The sequence below is a fragment of the Sciurus carolinensis genome, chromosome 5, assembly GCF_902686445.1.
Source record: "Sciurus carolinensis chromosome 5, mSciCar1.2, whole genome shotgun sequence".
Classification (NCBI taxonomy): Eukaryota; Metazoa; Chordata; class Mammalia; order Rodentia; family Sciuridae; genus Sciurus; species Sciurus carolinensis.
Genome location: NC_062217.1, coordinates 147,984,373 through 148,007,221, shown reverse-complemented (window position 1 = coordinate 148,007,221; position 22,849 = coordinate 147,984,373). Strand labels below are relative to the sequence as shown.

The 22,849-nt window shown below is 41.0% G+C and overlaps 1 protein-coding gene across 8 annotated transcripts in view; it reads right to left on the bottom strand.

Annotated features, from left to right (window-relative positions):
* Cnnm1 (cyclin and CBS domain divalent metal cation transport mediator 1) overlaps positions 1-12,654 on the bottom strand; it is a 54,426-nt gene extending 41,772 nt beyond the window's left edge. For 2 of the 8 annotated variants that reach the window (XM_047552307.1, XM_047552314.1), the window contains exon 1: positions 10,959-12,638. In XM_047552307.1, the coding sequence (XP_047408263.1) occupies positions 10,959-12,537 (1,579 nt within the window). In that variant the 5' untranslated portion in view covers positions 12,538-12,638. Of the gene's footprint in view, positions 1-10,958 lie in introns of all 8 variants that reach the window. The other 6 variants (XM_047552311.1, XM_047552312.1, XM_047552313.1 and 3 more) reach the window with 6 other exon arrangements.
* Between the last annotated feature and the right edge of the window lie 10,195 nt (positions 12,655-22,849).

The window sequence follows — 22,849 nt, the reverse complement described above, 5'->3', positions numbered from 1 at the left end:
TACCTAAACCAACCTGACTTCTGAGAACATGGGTCAAGATTCACTCCATTTTCCAGTTTTTGCCAAAGGGATGATTGCAAATACCTATATTACCTCTGGCCTTCATACCATCTCTGGAGAACAGGGATTGATATTACTAATATGTAGATGAGGAAATCGAGACTCAGAAAAATAAAGTGACTTGTCCAAGGCCCACCATCAGTATGTGATGGAGCAAGGGAGCAACCCAGGTCTGCCTCCATAGCCTGTGCTTTTTCTAACACAATGTGGACTCCACATTTCAGGCCAAATCTCAGGTTTGCTCACTCTGATGTGTTAAGAGCAATGAGCTGTAAATGCCCAGAGTGTACAGCACTCACAAGTGAGTTTATAGTAATAAAAGGACTTTGAATGGGCAGGACAAAAGGAATCACAGTCCCACTTTCCTATGCTTTCAGATCCAACCTTTCCCCTGTTTAGACTGATATTTTATTTTATTTTATTTGGAGTTTTCAGTGGTTTTATTTATAAGGATATGATATTTATTTATATGGTCTTTTTAAAAAATTTATCTGAGCTATCTGAGGAAGGATAGAGAGATTGAGGAGGAAACCTAATTCTAACTGATGATAGGATAAAAGAAATACAAGGAACCTGCCACAGCTCAATTTTGGTCTCCTGGGCCCTATCCATAGTCAAGAGCTCTCAATTTTATTTTCTTCTTATATACTATGAGTTTTCCATGGGCTGGATTAGAGAAAGAACTTATACCAGACGACTAACTAGATATAATTGATTTAACTAGATCAGGAAGGTATAAGGCAAATGGCAGCGTGCCATACCAGAATTATCTTTAGCCTTCGTGGTGAACTTACAACAGAGTATCATGATTCTCCTTTAAAGAAGAAATAAAAACAGCCTCTGTGACAGAGGGACCTGCCTTAGTCAGACAGCTAGTAAACAGAGGGGCTGGGGCCAGAGCCCTAGGCCTCCAGGACACTCCATCTATGTCTGTGTCTCCATGAACTGAGGCAGTGGGTCACAGATGTGGGTGCTGGTTCCATCTCCTTGACAGACTAACAGTGAGCAGGACACTTGAGTCTGGATCCCAGGTGTCTCACATAGAAAATGGGGGTCAAAATGCTGTTCTTGCAGTCACACTGAGCACAAAATGAATTACTCTTTTGAAAAGATCTTTGCAAAGGTAAGGGCTTTGTGACTATGAGGGAAAATCATTGCTGTTTTGATTATTCATCTTTTCTGGGCCTCAGTTTCCTTCTCTTTAAAAGTAAAGATTGGGACCAGATGCTTTCCAAAGTTTCTTTTCTGGTTCCAAAGTTCTATACTTTTATAAGTCTAAATAGTCCCAGGCTATAAAAAAAGTTTGGCTTTATAGGGTAGTTTTTTGGTGTGTGATATATCACACACTAGAATTTTAACAGTGCCTCTTTGTGTTTATTGAAGAACTCCACTGGAACAAGATGAGATAAAACTAACCTGACACATTCTAGGTTTTTATTTTTTTTTAAATCTATATGACCATTTTCTACCAAATCAAGAAGAGAAACACAAAAATATTATCCTACCAACCCACTCTGACTTGGAAAAACAAAACTGGTTAAAAATAAAATACAAAAGAGCTGCACTTTGCTGTCGCTGTCTTGCTTTACTTTTTCGGAAATGGAGTAACTGACACCTTTATCACCCCCCCAAAAAAAAAAAAAAAAAAAAAGATTCTTGAACTACTAAAAAGGCAATTATAAAAAGCCAACTGTGTCATCCAGAGAACCATGGTAACCAACATCACTAGGGTATGAAAATATAGTTGTTAGTCACTAGAATCTAAGCCAGTTGGAGGTCTGGTTTGCTAAGCAACATTGCAAAAATAGCAGACTAACGACCCATTATCTGGAGGTCTGACTCTGCATAGCTTTGAATCTGGTCCCAGAAGGAACTGTCCAGGTTTCTCCATCAATGTCTTCCTTAGGCTCCCAGTCAAAGCCTAACTTATTATTTATTCAATCACCATTTATTGAAGCTTACTGTATACCAGGCACATGATTCTCAACAGTAAAATAGAAGCTATAAGTGAGACAGACACAGAAAGTAGTCACTGAGGAGTACAGTGGGGTAAGAATTTGCCTGAGGAAAATGCAGAGAGAACAACTGATAGAGGACAGAAAATGTTTTAAAGTGGACAGAGAACTGCTTTACAATACAGCATAAAATAACTGCATTCTTATGATCATGATCCTGCATCATTAAGAAAAGATGAAGTTATATTTAAGGTCTTTTATTAAGAAAAGCAGGAATGGGTATAAAACATTCTAGAAATAGCACCACCAAAAATGGTTAAAACATACTGCTTTGGCATTCAAAGGGAATAAAAATTATGTTTGACAAATACTTCATTCTGCTTGGTTCCCCATTTTGCTGGAAGAAAGGCAGCATTATGATAATTGCTTTACCAGCATTCAAATATATGTGGGCTCCGCTCTGCCTTTATTTTTCCAGCTTAGACTCCTGCCTCAGCTGGAATGCTCTTTCCCTTCATAATTGCTGATCATAGTCCCTCTCTCCTTTTAAGATCGAATTGAAATTCTGCTTCCTCAGAGAAGTTTTCCTAGGTCATCTAGGGAATTATTTCCCCTTTCCTTTTTCACCTCAGCTGTTTTCTGGCTGCCCTTGCCTGTACCCCAGACCGTCCTGCATCACCCATTCCAGCAGGGCCTCTCTTCCCTTCATGTTCCCACATTTACATCCATGTCTGTGTGCTTCAGAGCAGGTGTGCAGTGAATGTTACTGAGCTGAACTGCCCAGACGCTGACAGTCACAGAGGGGAGAGTTGAGTTTGGTTGGTGGCGGGGCCCTATCCCTAATGGATGTTCCACAGTCCAGGAATCCCAATGGCACCCACACTGGCCTTCCTTCCCCAGATCCTTTGCATGTCTGCTCTCTTCTAGAGAGCCCTTGCTCTGATGAACTCCTTCTCACCACCCTTCGGAGTTCAGACTTGGGGAGGGGGACTCTACCCTCACCCACAAGTCAGGTCAGCACCCCCATTATGCTCAGAGCCCCATCTGCTTTCTTCAAATCACTTATCACAGTTTGTTGGTTAGTGACTCTCTCCCTCCTAGACTGCAAGCCCCAAGAAGGCAGGGAAGGCAGGAAGGATGTCTGTCTGGTCCACATTGTATCTCCAGTGCCGAGCACAGGCCTGACATAGAACACTGCCCTGTCAGTACACAGAAAGAAGGAAAGAAGGAAAGAAAGGGAGGATGAGGATGGGAGGGAGGGAGGGGAAAATGGAAAAGGATCTCAAATTAGAAAGAAACATGCAACAGAAAAGAAAGAGCACTGAGAGTTGTTGGAGGTTCAGATGTCCCCAAACACCAGCCTAGAGGTAATCCAGCTTAGGAAAGCTGAAATGCTCACAGACCCTCCCCCAGAAAAACCCAAGTGCTTTAAGGAAGCTAGAAACACAGTCAAAGATATGTGGTGGTTAAAACATGCAAACGAGGTGACCTACAGTACTTTTCAAATAAAATGGAAGTCAGGAAAGATGATAAAAAGAGGAAACAGAATTTAACTGCAGCTTGCAGGATTTAGATTAGATAAAAAGAAAGTCTGGCAATGAAGGATGGTGTGCCTGGAAAAGAAATCTAAATCTAAAAAAAAGAAAGCTTGAGTGACATATTTTTTTCCTTTGAGGTTTTTGTGCCTCTTTCAGCTCAGATTCTATTGTTATCTAGCATTTCTTTTGCCAGGCTGGGTTGGGGGAAGGATATTACATAACAACATTATAACAATCATAATGAACAATTTTAAAGAGAAGTAAACTTATGATTTTACCATCTTGTATAATTATTTTTATCTTTTGTTTTCTCCCTGTACATGATAGACCACACTTTGTCTACAGTTTACCCTTCTGTTTAGAAGGTAAATGTTCATTCCTAAATCTTACTAATTATTTAGCAATGTTTCACATACTTTAAGGCACTTTACATCTAAATTTACCAGTGAAATGTAACTTTAAGTAAAAGTAACTTTTAATTTTTCTTTATGGAAGACAGAGAAGATAGAACTAATATTTTGACAGGTTTTTATAGAATTGAACAATGGAATGATCCTTCTTCCTGTGAAAATAGCTCACATCAGAATTTGGGGTATACAATAAAACACTGACTTTTTCAACCATATTCTTCTTCATTGGAGAGGTGACAGTGTGCATCTGGGCCAGGAGCACTTACTGGCTGGTTTGATATACTGTAGGCAACAGATCCCTTGCAGGAAGATCCAAGATGGGAAGAGGGTACCTTTCAGCTCCAAAATGGCTGACCAATGTCTGGCTGGCTGACTACTGTATTCCCAGGCCCAGGTCAGTGCCTGGTCCAACGTAGAGTTTAAAAATATCTGAATGAATTAATAAATGAGCAAAGGCTGAGTATGGAAACTGCTATGGGCCATTTTTCAGCCATGCTAGTCTACGGGAAGAGCAACCTAGCACATGGAGGTTGAGCTGTCTTTAGTTTGGGAAGACGATGTTACTAACTCAGCAGAGCTAGGTTATCTGAATTACCTACCAGTTCCTTTGACTTCAGAAAAGAGCCTTATTCCTTTCCTCTGTTGTCTATACAGGACTAGTTTTCTCCTAAAGATAATTTACTAGAAGAGTAAATTTTAGAAGTACAACAAATCCCAAAGGCTCCATTTTATAATTTAGGCTTCTCCAATTATAGAGCTAAACCCTGAGGAAACCATAGTAAAAATAACACCAATGTACAAGATAATTACTCTAGAGGTTAGAATGGCACATTTGATTTGTAGATCATGGGTTTTCCCTTTACTTCCTTTTTAAGAATTTGATTAAGGTTGTTGTTATGTGCAATATATTTTAATACAATAAAATGTTAAGTTATTATTTCATGATAGTGGTATGATTACACTTCTTTTCTCTACCATTCTATATTTAAAATTTTTCTATATGAAATATAGGAACTTATACACTGCAGCAAAAAATTTTATAAAAGCAAAATATGCCACCCAAACATAGTTACTCAGTCGTCTACATTCTCACTGCATTTTACATTTCTTTTACAGCACTTCTCTTTTAATGGTGTAGGTACAGGTCTGTCTTACCCATAGACTCAAACATTGAGATTGTGAATTGTAATGCCATTGGAAGTCACGGAAAAAGGTGAGTCCTGCCTGCCTTCTAGATTTCTAAAGGGCAATACTATCCTTTCCTTGATTCCAGGTTTAGGGGAGCAGGTTTCCTGTTTGTTTGTTTGTTTTGGTTTTGTTTGTTTGTTTGTTTCATATGCCCAACTCTAAGCACAATGCTTTGAACACACACAAAAAAGAACTGATACAATTAATGAATGTACTTGAAGAGGCAGAGAAATAATACATGCAGCACTTTTCCTCTCACATTTAAAGTTTGATTTGTCCTGCTGCATAGTCCAAAACGACTGGACTGGAGATAATTAATGATTCATTTGCTGGACCTCTGCAGATCCCTTCCATGATATTACAGTTTAACTCCTTCAGTTAGCTGTTCATCGTTTACTGAAAATGCACTAAGTGTCATATTCATTAGGTGTTGGAACTACAAAGATAGATAGGACAGTCTTGTCCTGCAAATGCTCATTACAAGGGGAGGGGGCACTTCTAAGCAAACTGATAGAACAGCTTGTTAGTTCAATAACAGATAAAACGTACATGGAAAAAAGGGTTGGTCCAAACCGGGGTCTCTGGAAGAAGTGTCCCTGAGCTGAGTGTTAAAGGAGGAGCTGGAGAAGGATTAATCAGGCAAAGCATGTCCCTGACAGTACAGCATGAGTCAAGGGACAAAGACAAGGAAACAGCACTGTGCAGCTGCAGAGTTCAGGGTTTCCAGAGCCTTATGCTGTGACAGGAGTGGGGCACTGGGGGTGGGCAGGCAGCAGCAGGTCATGAAGGCATTGTCAGCCTCATTCCCAGCTTAACCTTATTCTGCCCGTGGCGGAAGTTGCACAAGGGTTTTAAGTGTGGATGTCATTAACAACACTGGAGAGGATGGATTTTAAGGGAGATGAAGATTTGAAGAAGCATGCCTTCTTAGGAGGCATCTGCACAAATGAGTAACAAATTTGTGTTTATATTTAATAATCATGGCTAACATCCACTTAGCACTTATAAGATGACAAGTACTAACTAAGCATTCTAATGTGATAGTCTTTAATATTTCAAACGACCTTATGAGTAATTTCTCTTACTATCTTCATTTTATAAGATACACATAGAGTTAATTAATTTGCTCAAGACCAGTCTCAACCCAGGTAATCTGGAACTAAAACTTATGCTCTTATTCACCATCCCATTTGTTTATTTACTTCTTTTTGTATTAGAATGAAACCTCTAGGCAGACAGGGACTAGTGTCTCTTCCACTGTGCTTACACAGTAGCTACACTGTAACTATTTGTTGAATAAAATTAATGAATAATCCAAGTGGAAGAAATAGTGGACTAAATTATGTATAGGTTCCAGAGATGGTTTGGATGCAATACTGATGATTGCTATGGTTTGAATGACTGGACTTTGGTGGCTATTATGGAGTGAAAGCTTGGGTTCCCAAAAAATTCATATGTTGAAGCCCTAACTCCCAGGGGAGCCTGTAAGGAAGCAATCAAGGTTAAATGAGGTAATAAGGGTGGGCCCTAATCCAACAGGATGGGTTTCTTTCTAAGAAGAGAGACCAGGACTCTCTTGCTGTCTGCACATGCCGGGAGGGAAGGCCATGTGAGGAAACAGAGAGGAGGAAGTCATCTGCAAGCCAGGAAGAAAGCCCTCACCAGAAACTGATTTATCTAGAACCTCCATCTGTGACTTCTAGTCTTTAACTGTGAGAAAATATATTTCTGTTGTTTAAGCCACCCAGTCCATGGTGTTTGGTTACGGCAGCTCCAGCAGACAGACATGATTAATAGGATGAGGGTGGGTGGTGAAGGAGAGGTTTCTAACCCAGGGAGGTGAAGGGACAATAATACAACAGACATACATAGAAACCTTGGAAGAGGAAGTGATATTTGTTGTGGTCAATGAAACAACACTAATTCTGTATGTAGAGCTTATCTCACTCAAACAGAAATATAGAAGTTAGCTATTCAATAAATATCTGTTTATAATTATAGCCCTCACCATGGTGGCTCCTGTGCTTGTCCTAAGAATACAAACTAAAATGATTCATTCTCTGCCCTCAAGGAACTCATAGTCCTGTGGCAGAGAAATACAGTTCCCTTTTGTAAAGCTAGCATGCCAACTTGAAAGGCCAAGTTCCTTTTCCCTATTTCTAAAGACTTACAACTCTCAAGAAGTAGAAAGAAAAAATCACATATGAACAAAGAGATGTGGAGTCATGTGATCTTGTTTAGAATCTGGGTCTTGGAATATACAGGCTGGGTGATTATCTCAGGCAGGCCAAATAACCCTTCTGGGTCTTAGGGTCATCTGTTATTTTAAGGATCAGACAAGAAAAGGTAGATAGAAATACTTTGTAAAGTGCAATATACATGTTAGCAATTATTGTAATTTTACTAAACTATTTGGTACTGGGTATTGAATCCAAGGGTGTTTTACCACTAGGCTACATCCCAGGTCCTTTTTAAGGAGGCAGGGTCTTGCTAAATTGCCAAGACCGACATGGAACCTGTGATCCTCCTGTCTCAGCCTGTCTTGGCCTCCCAAATTGCTGGGACTACATTTCTAATCCACAGAAACCAAAGGTGAATCAGCCGTGGAAAGCAAGAAGGCAAGAAGGTCAGCTGAACCCTGTGGGTAGCAGGGATTCCAGGTTGGAGGAACAAGACTGGAGTTTTCAGGAAAAAAAGAACAGATACCAGGGCTTTATAGACCTAGGTCAATCACAATTGAATTGTGATAGTTACAGAAAGTTGAACAAGTCACATTATTGATCTGAGCTTTAGTTCCTTCATCTGTAAAATGGAGTTAATAATACCTGCCCAGGAGAGTTGTTCTGAGTATGCAAAAGGCTTGGCATGGTGCCTGGCAGAGCGGTAGCTCAATTAATGGTAACTGTTGCTCCTATTAATATAATCATTTTCCTCTCCTGCCTCCTAAGGGTATATGTAGGTGGTTAAGTTACTGAGATGCAAGGACATAAGTGAATGGAAGAGCTATTAAAGGCTTACTTTAAAAGTTATTTTTAAAGGAAAAGAAAAACAGTTCAATTCAGTTTTCCTCTCCTAATCTATGGTGCAAACATAACTTAATAGAAATCCATCACTGTATTATGTAGCCTGGAACCTGAAACAACTTTGTTAATTACTCCTTGTCTTCCATCCTAAGTAGATCTACCAAGCACTATTAATAAAGGTTTTCTGAACTCTGAACGGAATGCTCCTCAAATTTTAATAGGCACATGAGCCTCCGCAGGGCTTGTTAAAATGCAGACTTTCATTCAATTGCTTTAGGGTGGGGCATGAAGTTCTGCATTTCTAATAAGTTCCCAGTGAGACTCATGCTGGTTCATAGACCACACTGAGGAAGTGGCAGGGCTCTGTAAGGATGCGCAAGTGTCTTCCTTGGCCTGGTGTTCACTGTAACAGACTGCTTCTCTACACTGGTCTACCTCACGACAGAGTACTAATAGAACACGAACAAGCCTGTTTCACCAGATTCAGAAGTTCTGCACAGGGACTCATTTCAGATCAATGTCAACCTTTTTGAACAGATTACTAATGTGCTGGGGATGCAGGGTTAATAAGACAACTCCTGCTTATAAAGATGATTCTTATTATCATTGTAAGTTCCACAGACTGTTAACTTACTAACAGTCTTGTCTCCATTGTTGTCTAAAACCGTATAGATGCTCAGTTAATGCTAACTGAACGAATCAATGAGTTCACAGAATTTCATTGAAGAATGTGTTCTGGCAGTACTTTACTGCAGTCTTACCTATCACATGCAAGTAGTGATTATGTTAAGATGAGGCCATTAGATTGGGCCCTAGTCTAATCTGAATATTGTACAAGTAAGAAGAGTAAACTCGGACACACAAAGAGACAAGAAGGATGCAGTAAACAGAGGAAAGACCATGTCAAAGTTACATTAAGAAGGTGGCTGGCCATGTGCAAACCAAGGAGAGAGACCTCAGGAGAAACGGAACATACTGACACCTTGATCTTGGACTTCGAGGCTCCAGAACTGTGAGAAAACAAATTTCTGTTGTTTGAGCCACCCATTCTGCGGCATTTTGTTATGGCAGCTCTAGTAAACGGATACAGATTTTCTTCCATAGCTTTTATGCCCAGTTTCAAGACCCTACTTCGGCAGGAAATACAAAATGCAAGCACAGTTCTATGAGAGGACTGATGAACCACAGAGCGTAGTGGGAACGAGCAGTCTAAGGATTCAGGGAGACAGATGGAGGGAAGGGAGACAGCAGCCCAGACTGGGCGAACAGAGCTGCCATGTTCACATTTCCCTCCCCTTCTGACAACAGCACAAAGTCAAGGGCTCTTTTCTCACCAAATCTGAGACCAAAAATAGGTTTTAGATTTTTTTTTTCCTCTCCCCAGGCTATGTTTTGATATTGAACATGATTTCAAAATACTGTGGCCAGAGGAAGACCCCAGATTTTTCTTTGTACTCAAAAGTCCTAGGGAATATACCTGTGATGATAAGGTAATGGGGTTGAATTTTTGACAAACAAAAAATGTATATAAAACGCAATCAGGTGAGAGGCCTGCTAGCCATGGGGAAGCTACATTTGAAGTCTGATTCTGAAGTCAGGGGATTGACTTTCGTTTGTTTATTTTTAGTAAGTACTACAAATGAGTGTGCCCTTCAAAATAGTTATTCTGGAAAATTCTAAATTTATTCTAACCACGTGACTGGTCCTAAACCATGGCTGGAATTGTTTTCAGGGTCTGTGAGATAGGCTGATGTGCTCTTAATGGTCAATCTTAGAAGTAGATTTGATTTTCAAAAACAACCAGGGGCTCTTCTGGGCCAAATCTGGTGAATTGGGGGGTGGGGTGGGGTGGGGAGGCAAAAATAATGCCCAGGGGACTGACTTAAGGATCCAGGTTGAGGTCTCTTGAGTGAATAGGTACTCAGCCTCAGACAGCAGTTTCCAAAGACAAACACCAGACATGAAATCAACAACTCATTTTGACACCAAGCTTAAGCTTAAGGGGTGAGGGAGAAATGGAGGCTATGCTGAAGGAAACCCCTCTCATTTGGGAATGCAATTTTCTAAGGTCTCCTCTCAGCAGAATATTTCCTCAAGTTCAGATCTACTCTGTTTCATGGGGCTGGAGTTCCCAGAAGTACAAGAACTCCACTGCTTTAGCCAACATCTAATCCCAACCCAAGTATTGTTTGTGTCCAATTATTGGTAGACGCTAAGTTAAATATGGAGAAGAACGTCGAAAGTGCCTGGGGCTTACTCTACCCTCCTCAAAAGGCATAACTAGGAGGCTTTAGAGGCATACATTTCTGCTCCGTGTAAGGAAGACCTTGTCAGCAACTGGAGCTGTCCAGCAATAGAGTTAGTTGAGCGTCTAGTGCTGAGGGGAGTTTAATGCTAAGGCTGTTTGCTATAGGAACTTGTAGATGTGCCCCTGTCTTGGGTGGGAAGCGATGCAGTGACCTCCAAAGGCTATGCCAAGTTTAATGTACACAATACCTGGCATTTGGTAGGCCCTGGAAAATACTAGTGGAATGGAATGAATGAGGAATGTGGTGCACCTGGACAGCCCAGTAGAGAGGAAGACATCTGGGGCTCAGTCGGCTGCAAGGAAGATGGGGACGAATGAGATGCAAACAGCCAGGGAGGCTTGAGGTACGGCCTACCTTGAGCCTGGGGCACTATTGCGGAGAAATAGCTTTGAGTACTTGAAGCCGTTCCTGATTATGAAACGGCAATACCTTTGAAGGGGAGAAGGGTTAGGGGAGGAGAGAAATTACTGCTCACCCTTCTTAAACTCCTCCAGTACCGTGTCCAGCCGTGTATCATTGAAGACGCAGTGCAGGGGCCTGTTGTAGAAGCGGGTGACAGTGAGAAGTGGGGTGCAGTCGTCGGGGTCCACGAAGGCCAAGTCCTTGACAAACAGAATGTCCACAATATTGTGGCGCTGGTCGCCCTCGTACACCGGGATGCGAGTGTAGCCGCTGCGAAGTATCTCCGAGACAGTGGCGAAGTCGAGCACCGCGTCCGAGCGCAGCATGAAACAGTCCCCGAGGGGGGTCAAGACCTCCTCCACCACTTTGGTGCGCAACTCCAGGGCTCCCTGGATGATGTTGAGTTCCTCTTTCACCAGGTCGCTGTAGGGGTCCGCTGCCCGTAGCGTCTCCAGCAGTTTCTCCCGCGTGTAGAAGGTGCTGATCTCCTGGCGCAGGGCCCAGTCCAGCAGGCGGCCCAACGGGTAGCACACCGGGAAGGCGGCCGCCATCAGGAGTCGGGTCAGGCACACGCTGTGCGAGGCGATGGCCAGTCCATGCCGCGAACACACCGAGTAGGGGCAGATCTCGGCTCCCAGGAACACCGCGCCGGTGCACACAAGCGCCGGCAGCCATGGGAAGTGAATCCCCGCCTCGCTGTAGTCCTCCCCAGTCCCCCCGATGCCCGGCGGCAGCGAGGCGTACAGCCAACCGGCCAGGGCGGCGTTGGCTCCGGCTTGGCCCAGGAGCAGGGTGCAGAGCAGATGGGTCCCCCTGCCGCGCACGGCCTGCACGCGGCGCGCCTGCTCCTGCTCGGCGGCCGAGCCACTGTTCCGCAGCACCCGTAACTCCACCGGGTCCAGCGAGAGCAGGCTCAGGCGCAGGCCGCTGAACAGGGCGGACAGGGCCAGCAGCAGGAGCGCCCCGAGCGCCCGCAGCCAAGCGGGCGGCAGCAGGTCCCCACCAGGGCCATAGAGCCGCGGGCGGACGCGCAGCAGGAAGCCGCCGGCGGCGCCGTGGTGGTGCCAAGCGCGCCCGTCCCAGGCGCACAGCGAGAAGAGCTTCCCGCCACCGCCCGCACCGCCCCGCTCTGCCTCGCCCTTGCGCAGCTCTCGCACCCGCACCTGGACCAGGGCCGAGCCCGCCACGCCCCCGGGGCGCAGGGGCCCCAAGACTTCCACATCTGATGCCCAGTCGCTCTGCTCGCGGCAGCGCTGCGGTCCCGGGGGACGCGAGGGGACTGCGCTGGGCGCTACGCCGCTCCCGCTCGGGGGCTCCTCAATAAACACAAGCCGCGGGGCCCAATCGCTCGTGCTGTTCTCCCCGGGGGAAAGGGTGGGTGCGGGCACCGGCGCGGCGGGGGCCGCGGGCCCAGGCTGGAAATAGACGCGCAGGAGGAAGCTGGTGCCTTCGGCAGCGCGCAGGGTACCCCCCTCCAGGGACACGCGGCCTCCAGCAGTGTCCTCAGGCCGCAGACCAAGCAGCCATGCGGCGGCGGCCGGGGGCCTCGGAGACAGGGAAAAGAAAAGCAGGAGTACAGCGCCCCGGCTGCAGCAGTCCCGGAGCCTGACACCCACCGCTGCTGCTGCTGCTGCCGCCGCCGCCGCCGCCATCCTGCACCCGGCGCGGCTGCACGTGATACTGCAGAAGCCGAGCGAGAGCTGGAGGGAGGAGGAGCTGGAGCTGGGAACCCGGCCCCAGGCAGGTCACCACGTGTGCTGCCTCTGCGCGCGTGGGCCGGAGGCTGTGGGGGTTCAGAAGCCGCCTGGGAGGGGGATCTCCCCGGGAGGCTGGAGAAGGCCTCGCACCAGCGCACCATGCGTAGCCTGGACACACTTTGGTATGTCTGAGCCGCACGCAGCCTGGGGTTTGGAGCTTGGTCTTTAACTCAAGCCCCTCCGCGAACTCCTTCCTACCTGGCAGTAATTCCCTGCCGCCCTCACCCTTTTCCTATTGGCCCAGGAATTTTCCCAGTGTCTCTCTTGTCTTGCTGCCACTTGCGTTTGTCCCATTCGAGAAACGATATCCTGGAAACTACTTTTGGATCTGTGAAAACTTTTACGGTTTGTTCTTAACTCCAGCTGACGTTTCCTATTGTAAAAATTTCCAAATTATTTAAGTTCAATTCCTTGTTAAGATACGAATGTCCATCCTTAAGAAACTTGAAATACATTATGATACCACTATGTAAAGGAATACTATGCTGCAAGAAAAAAGAATGCGATGGATCCAATGTATTTGTGATATGAGTCTCTAAAGTAATAGCAGAAAAATATCAAAGTGCAGAATAATGTGTGGAATATTCTACCTTTTGTGTTCAGCATCTTTATGTGTACATATATACACACTTGCATATATGTATGTATTGATTTAAAATGTAGAGGATACACAAGAAATAGAATAGTGTTTACCTCTAGGGAGCATGATTAGGCTCTGGAAATTCTGTTGAGAGAGACTTTTAAAAACTTTTAGGGCTAGGGGTATGTTCCGTGGTAAAGTGCTTCTGTAGCATGTAAGAGGCCCAGGGTTGGATCCCTAGAACTGGGGTGGGGGGAGTTTCATCATCTTCCTTCTCCCCTATAGTTTCCCTTTCCATAATTGAATAATACAATATGTAGCCTTTTTGGATTTGATATCCCTTACTAAATTAGCATAATACATTTAAGATTTTTCTATATTGTTGTGCTTGTTAGTACTTCCTTCCTTTATATGCTGAGTAGTATTCCATTTTATGATGTGCCACAGTTTACTAAAGGAAATTTGAGTTATTTCTCATTTTTGGTAATTGTAAATCAAGCAGCTCTAAACAATTATGTGCAGGTTTTTGTGTGAACATAGTTTTTCATTTCTCTTGGGTGAATATACTGTAGGTCATTATTTATTTATTTATTTGTTTATACTGAAAAAACAGTTTTTCTAAGTTTTATTTTATTTTGGTGCTGGGGATTGAACTGAGGGCCTCATATATGCTAAGCATGCACTCTACCAGTGAGTTATAACCCCAGTCCTTATATATTTAAAAAAATTGTTTCTAATTTTTTCAAATTAAAATTTAAAAAAAAATTGTTCTAATTAGTTGTACATGACAGTAGAATGCATTTATACATTTTGATAGATCATACAAAATGAAGTATAATCTTTCATTTTTCTGATTATACATATTACAGGATCATATCGGTCATGCAGTCATATATGTACATGAAGTAATAATTCCTGTCTCACTCTACTATCATTCCTACCCCATACTCCTTCCCCTCCCTTCACTCCCCTCTACCTAATATAAAGTAACTCTATTCTCTATTCCTCCCCACCCATTGTGAATTAGCATCTGCATATCAGAGAAAACATTTGACCTTTGGTTTTTTGGGTTTGGCTTATTTCACTTAGAATGATATTCTCTAACTTCATCCATTTACCAGCAAATGCCAGAATTTTATTCTTCTTTAAAGTTGAGTAACATTCCATTGTATATATATATATATATATATATATATATATATATATATATATATACACCACATTTTCTTTATTCATTCATCTGTTGAGGGGCACCTCGGTTGGTTCCATAGTTTAGCTATTGTGAATTGAGCTGCTATAAACATTGATGTTTCTATGAAAAATGTCACTGGGATTTTAATAGGAATTGCATTAAATTTGTATAATGTTCCAGCCCTTATTTTTGACAGAATAATTATATATATTTATGGGGTACCATGTGACATTTTGTTACATGTACACTACATTGTGGAATGGTCAAATCAGGACAATTATCATATCTATCACCTCAAATATGTGTCTTTTCTTTGTGGTGAAAATATTTGAAATCCTCTCTTGGCTCTTTTGAAATACGCAGTACATTATCATTCATGGCAAAAGCACACCAGAACTTATTCCTCTCATCTAGCTGTAACTTTGTAGCCATTGGCCAGCTTCTCCCATATCCCAGGCCACCCTACTCTCCAACCTGTAGTAAACATCAATCTACTCTACTTCCACCAGTTCTACTTTTTAGATTCTATGTATGATGTGAGGTGATATGGCATTTGTCCTTGTGCTGGCTTATTTCACTTAACATATTATCCTCTGGGTTTATCCATGTTATCTCAGATGACAGAATTTCCTGTGATTTTAAGGGCAAATAGTATTTCATTGTCTATATAAACCACATCTTTAGCTTGTGTCCTTCTCTTGGCTATTCTAAGTAAGGCTGCAATGAACCCAGGGTGCAGGCTTGTCTTTGGCATTCTGATTTCAAATTCTTTAAGTATGAACCCAGTGGTGAGATTGCTGGGTCATATGGCAATTCTGATTTTAGTTTTCTCTGGCACTTAACATACTGTCTTCCAAAACGACCGTACTGACTTACATGTATTACTTTTAAATATGTAAAAGTAACAGTAATTTCACATACTACTTTTGGCGCCTCTGGTCAATGGAAAAAAAAATCATTGCTATGTGTGAAACTTTATTTTCTGTGGCATTTGTGAGCCTACAAAGAATTGGTCAAGAAAGGTTTGCAAAGAATGAAGCCTAATACACATGATCACAGAAAAAGTGACCTCCTTTCATCACAAAGTTTTATCCCAGAGTGGAAATAGCTTCTTGCCTGTTTGGCATTAGATAGGCCTTTGCAGGTGTGGGTCACATCCTACATAGCTTGCCTTTCACATTCTGTGGGGAATGGGCAACAAGCCTGCCATGACCTCTAAATAGAATAGATCCAGTCAGTTTTCTCAACTGTTGTGAAGATTGAAAGGGATAATGTGTGTGGCATGGAGTAAGTACTCAATATAAGTTAATAGAGTATACTATCAGCAATGCTATTAATAGATTACCATGGTTTTCAAAGTAGTATAAGAAAGGGAAAGAAGACACAAAAAATAATATTTTTCATGTTCCTCCTAATGTATGAATTCTTCTCTCTTCATTGCATCTCATTTGGGGGGCTAGTTTTTCAGACCTCTCTCTCTATGGATGGTCCCTAAATTGTACATCCTCACTAAAAACGCCTACTTGTCTCCTGATCTTAGATTTCTCTTCCCCCGCAACCTAAACCCCTCAGCACAAAGAGGTTATGCTGGTTATGCTAAGGGTTACTGCCCCTCTTTTAGGCCACAGGATTTTATCACCAAGACAATACAATATAACACTTTTATCAAGAATGAAGTTTTACAAAAGAATTTCATATTTTATTATCTCACACACATAAGAGCCCTGAAGTAGATATCATTATGTCCACTATACAGGTCAGGTTAAATGACTGATAAAATGTCTTTGAAACTCTAGGTTGATGTTCTTTAAAACCCTGTAGAGCTGAGTAGGTATCAAAATAAAATATTTCAAAAATAATACAAGGAAAAAGAAAAAAATGAACTATGAGGCAAAACATAAATGAACTATAGGTAAACACATATTTTGGTCTACTTTTAAAATTTTCTACATAGATAAATAATAAAGAAACATGATCTCCATATATTTATATATTTTATAGTTGAATATATTATATATACAATTCTAGTCATCTTCTGCCTCTTACCATGTCAAGAGTTTCCCCCCAATGTAATAAAACTTCTTTCATAAACATAATTTTATAATGAGAAGAGAAAGAACAGTAAGAATGGTTCAATTGCATTCGTTGTATTATTAAGTGTTAGATTTCTGAAATTGATTTGCTTTTTCTGGGTCCAGTTCCTCTTCTGCGAGCTGACAGATACTTTTCAGATTTCTGCTCCTTCATGAGTAAGGGCTTATGTCCCCCAAGTGAAAATCATCTAGAGAGACCAGTACTTTTCCTTTTACTGAACAGGAGGTACTGGAAAAGTACTGGGTTCCCAGAGCTCTGCTGTAACTGAAGGATTCCTGGGGATAGGTTCAGCCAATGCGAATCTCCTAAGGAAGAGCTGCCAAAAATAGCTCCCCCAAATCTGAATGTTCACTCTCTTCTCTTGCTTCATCTTATAAGATGAGCAATTTCTCACTTCTTAGATGGAGGAAATAATATTTGCCTCTAATGTCATGAGTGTGCTGTTTCAGAATATATATGTTAAAATGCTTTTATTTCATTACTTATTCATCCATCTGATAAATATTTGTTAGTTGATAAAGTGCCAGTTCCTGGGCTAGATTTTGGTATATCTGATACTATCCAGGATGAAGCTTAGATTTTACTGAGGTAGGCAGACATGAACCAGAAATCGCTTGCTTCTGTGCAATGACTCCTGTGAAGGCTAGGTTCAATGTGCGATCAGGGTTGCCCACCTGTAATCCCAGTGGCTCAGGAGGCTGAGGCAGGAGGACTGCAAGTTCAAAGCCTGCTTCAGCAATTTAGCAAAGCCCTAAGCAACTCAGCAAAACCCTGTCTCTAAATAAAATACAAAAAAGGGCTGGGGATGTGGTTCAGTGGTTAAGTGTCCCTGGGTTTAATTCCTAGTACCCCCAAAAAAGGAAAAAAATAGTGCTATCAGGGTGTGTAACTTGGGACCCATCTAGAGAGAGGAGTATGGAAAAACTGTCCCCCAAATCAGTTGTAATGAAAATAGTTTAAACATTAGGAAGAACATGAAATATGTGTTTTGTGTCTTCTAATCACTTTTTGTACTATCTTAAAATCATGATAATGTGTTAATAATATTTCTAATAGTATCACTTAACGTGTATTGAGTGTTTATTATGTGCCAAGTATGTTATCCCTTTAAGTCTCACAATAGTTGAGAAAACTGAGGTTCTGATTGTGACTGTGAAAATCAATGATTAATGGGTCTGAGTCCAGAGTGTAGGATTTAAAAGTTAGAAATTAATAACATAAGGTAACCCTTACAGAGAGCTTATCAGGCATAAGCTAACTGATTTAATTATCAGAAAAACCTTTGGAAGTAGGTATTATTACTTCCATTTACATGAAGAAAGCTAAACTACAGAGAGAATGAATACTTTGGTGACCAGTTAGCAGGGACACTGTCACTGCATTGCACTATTTTTTACTACACTACTTTACAGATACTTCTTGTACTTTTGATCATTCGCCTACATTGTTTTACATAGTTGCACTTACCATGTTCCTACACTTACAGTAATGTTTCTTCTTTTCTTTTTCATTTTTATAGTCCTAGATTTCTAACCCCAGACCTTGCACATACTCAGTAAGTCCTCTACCACTGAACTACACCACCAGCTGTTTTTTAAATTCATCATTATATAGCATAAATATTTTGCTTCATCAAAACAATTTCTAAACATTATTTTCCTCTTTCCTTTCCTCCTCCCATCTTCAGTTGATGTTGTTTACTTGTTGGTTGTACCACAGGCACAGAAGATTGAGTTGATTGCCTTTCTTGGTTGTGGGTTGATGGTATACTATAACTGTGAAAGGCCTACCCCAGCCCATCATAATGCCTAATCCCATCTCTTCTCTTTTTGGGAAGCCACTCCAATATTAAGATATGTCCCTAAACATTGTAAAACATATAATATTGGTTTGTCTCTGTGTGTTTTTAATCAATAATTCCTAGACCATAAACTCACCCCAACATTTTTTTGAAGTAATGGGGACTGAGCCCAGAAACACTCTATTTCTGAACTATATTCCTTTCCCTTTTTAAATTTTATCTTGAGATAGAGTCTTGGAAAGTTGCCCAGACTGGCTTTAAACTTGCCATCCTCCTGCCTCAGTCTCTGGAGCAGCTGAGATTACATGCATCACCACCACACCCAGCAAAGTCCACCCCTTTAAAGAATACAGTTCTGTGAATTTTAGTGTATTGATAAAATTGTTTAACCTTCATCACTATCTAATTCTGGTACATTTTAATCACCCCTAAAAGAAACCCTGTACCATTGACAGTCACTTCTCATTTTCTGTCCTAGGCTCTAGTAAGCACTAATCTATTCTCTGCTATGTATGTTTTTATATTTTCACAAAATGTGCCATAGAACTTGTTCTGTTTCTTAAGTTTTTACTCAATACTATGTTTGTGAGATCTGTCCATGTTGCTGAATGTACTCTTGGTTTAGTGTTTCTAAATGCTACAAGTATACCATAGCAATGGACACTTAGGTTACCATCAACTTCCCACTACTATCAACAGAACCACAGTGAAATTCATTATGGTGACCCCAATGAACTTGTGGATGAATTCTTCTATGATGTACTTACTGAGGAAATGTTGGGTCGTGGTGCATACATTCATTCAGTACTTCCAGATTATTCTCCACCATTAGTGCCTGTTTTCCTACATCTTAGCCTACACTTGGTATTATTCATTGCCCCAGCAGATGGATGTCTATGATTCCTAGCAACTTTTCATCTCTTCACATTTGTTAGCCTTTTGTATATGAAATCAGAGGCTAAAGTTTGGGGTTGGCATTTCAAATACATCTGGTTTCTTTTATAGAACATTCCAAAAATTCATATTTTACCTGCCAGTAGAACAGGTGGAAGGTAGTCTGGACCTATTTATGTACACCACAAACAAGTAATCATGTGCACTATATTTTTGAGATACAGATATTTCTATTGATAATAAGAAAAGCTCCTGTCTAGCATAGAGAGAATTTTTGCTTTTTTCCCAAAAAGTTCTAGAATTTTTTGGGGGCATAGGGGGAATGATTAATTCCCAGTTTCTGGCAGTCAAAAGGTCAAAACCTACTTTGACCACCAGGTAATCAGTTTTGTTTTTTGTTTTCTTTCTTTCTTTTTTTTTTTTTTTTAAACACCTGAATCAGGTAATCCAGTGTGGAATCCCAGACTGGGTCACAGAGAGCTGGAAGCAGAGGTAATAAACCTCTATCCAAACAGAGAGAGAGAGAGAGAGAGAGAGAGAGAGAGAGAGAGAGAGAGAGAGAGATTTTCTTTACTGAGAAGAGATGAGAAAGTTGTAAGTTATTCATATGTGATTGACTTGGGTGTTGTGATTTAGGATAATTGGATTCTTAGATGGACAGGGGAGAAAAATCACTTTAATTGAGTAGCCTTTAAAGCAAGTAAATATTCATTCTTTTTCTTCATAGAACAATGATTAACAATTTTTTCTTTACAGATTCTAGAATAATACAGGAAAAATGGATAACAATGGCTTCTTTGAAGAGAAACTGATAGCTAGGGAACTGGGATAGAAGAGACATTTTACCTTTCTGAACTTTTAAGTTTTGTACAATTACCATACATTTCCTATTAAAATAATTAATGTTTAATTTCAAAATACACATTCCTATCTCCATTTCCATTCCATGTATCAGGAATAGAACCCCCAAAATCTGCATCTTAATAAGTATCTCATGTGATTCCAAAAAAATTGATCATTGGCTCATTTTTTGAGAAATATGATATAAATGGTGATTCTTAAACTTTCCTGGGTTTACACACTCCCATGAGATTCTAATGAGAATTATGGGTCTTTTCGCTAGAAAATTGCATTTACTCAAGAACACAATGATGTGAATATATTATGAATACAATTGCAGGAGGTTCAAGGGAACCTCAGTGGTATGGTATTATGTTTGCAATCCTCATGTTAGGGAATTCCAATTAGAGGTTTTGTTTATGGCAAGAAGCTTTTTTGTTTTGATTGTTTGTTATTTTGTTTTATATTTTTAAAGGAAGAGGTTCAGGGAATTGGAAACAGGTTGTGTGTGTGTGTGTGTGTAAGAAAAAAGCAGAGGTGAATTCTGTTTTCGATGAAGGGGTTCCTTCATTTCTACCAGTGCCTAACTAATAAACAAACAGAAGATGAGTCCCTCAACAATTCCCGTCTAGCTACTTCCTGTGCACAAACACGTTAATGAAATTTTCAGATGACACTAACAGAAGACATGCTGCAAGCACCAGGAAAGCCAAAGAAATTACATAAAACATTAGCAATATGGCAAAGAGAATGACACTCAACTTGGAAAAATTTCAAGAGGTATCTGGGGGAAAGTAATTGGAAAGAATTTTTTTCATGGGGAGGGCAACACCTGGAAAATAGTAATGGCTGTAAGAGGCCCAAGGGTGATGCTAAACAGCAAATTAGCTACATGTCTGCTGTATAATATTTCAAGAAAAATATGACACTGGTCTCTTGTCATAAAGCAGGGAGATAATGGCTCTTTTTGTTTGGCCCTGGTGACAGATAGCACCTGGGATGCTGTTTTTAGTTTTGGACACTTCATTAGCAGAAAATTGCTGATTAGCATTTGGGAATTTAGAGGCAAGAAACAAGAACAATTAAAAGCATTTATTTGACATTACTCACCCATTCAAAACCAATGGTGCAGAGGGAAAAAGGAATAACGAAGCTCTGTACTTTGTGTTACTGTGAAATCAAAAATCTCTTCATTTCAGTTTCAGCATAGAACCATTAATTGCTGAACCTGGGAGGGACTTTGGTGATGAATTTTAATGACAATTTTATGTTCCTAGGCAGAGCTAAAATGTTGTTATTTGGGCAGGTTGCTCTTGGGCTATGTATCGTACAGATGTCTAGAAAGGCTCTTCTTAAAACATAGACCTAGTAATATTATTTACTTAAAAACCTTCAGTGACTTCTCGTGACATTTAGAATAAGTCTAGTTTATCATCAAGGACCCCCAAAGTTCTGCTGGTTGTGGACCTCACTTTTAGCTTCTGTAACTTTCCCCTGAGTTTACCAATCTTCAGTCACACCAGCCTTTTTACTGTCTCTAGAATCGTCCAAACTTCTTCCAGCCTCATGGTTTTTGCAACTGCTGTTTATTCCTCTGGCTCCTTGTGTTGTTGATTCCTTCTCACCTTTCTTCCTTTTGTGATCATCTTATCTAAAGTCTCAGTCCTCAGTCCATCATCCTATTTATAGCATTATCACAATCTGTAATTATCTTTATTTACTTCTTTATTACCTTTCCTCTTATTATGTTATAAGATTCAGGACAGCGAAGACCTTTTCTGTTTAACTCATTCCTATGATTCCAGTGCTTATCATATGGTAGTAGCTAACACATACTGAGTTCTTACTATATTCCTGACCCTATTCAGTGTTTTACATATAACATGTTTAATTTTCACAATAATCCTATGAGCTAGAACGATTATTTCCACCTTAAAGCAACTGTATGGGGAAAGTGAAGAGCAGAGAGGCTAAGTATAACTAGCCCAAGGATATACAGAAGGTAAGTGGCAGAGCCAGGATTTAACCTTGGCAATTTAAGTTGCCCAGGGTCTGGAGGACAGGCAATGAATCAATTACTTGAATAGTTGTGTGTTATCTTTTCCTGTGTGAGAAATTCTAGTAAAGAATTTACCTCCATATTTGAGAATGTGTGATCTTAAGTCATTCCTTTTGGGGATAATCAGGAAAAGGAGACAATTTAAGGAGAGTAATAGGAACAAGACCAGGAGGTAGAGCATATGGTAAAACAAGTTTTGAGTTTTTTTGTGATGCGATTTTGGAGAAGCAGAGAAAGCTAACAGGATCGATAAGGAAACAAAGAAGTAGGCTGGTGTTAGAGGTGTTGAGGACGTGTACCTTGGTGTGAACTTACTTATCAGGGGTCAAACTATGACCTATCTAGAACTCTGTATTTTGGAAGGAAGTTTGAGACACACCTGTTTAATTAGGCAATATAGACTTAAGTGTGTCCAAGGAATTTTTTTTGAGGGCTGTGGGGTCTGGGAATTGAACTTAGAGTCTTTAGCATGCTTAGCATGTGCTCTACCACTGAGCTACACTACCAGTCTCTCCAAAGCTTCTTTATTGAGTAGCTAGGTGACTGTGTCTGTGAACCTATGGAACCAAGGATATAGGAGTCAGTGACAATCCTGTATTATAAAATTAGAAACATCTATTTGGATGTAGGAGTCAACAGGGATACCATCTTAGTTTGCATGACATCTGCAGCCAAGCAAGCCAAATTTCCAAGTACCTTGTCAAAACTGAAAGGTTTTTTAGCAAGTAAAGGATGATAAATTGAAAT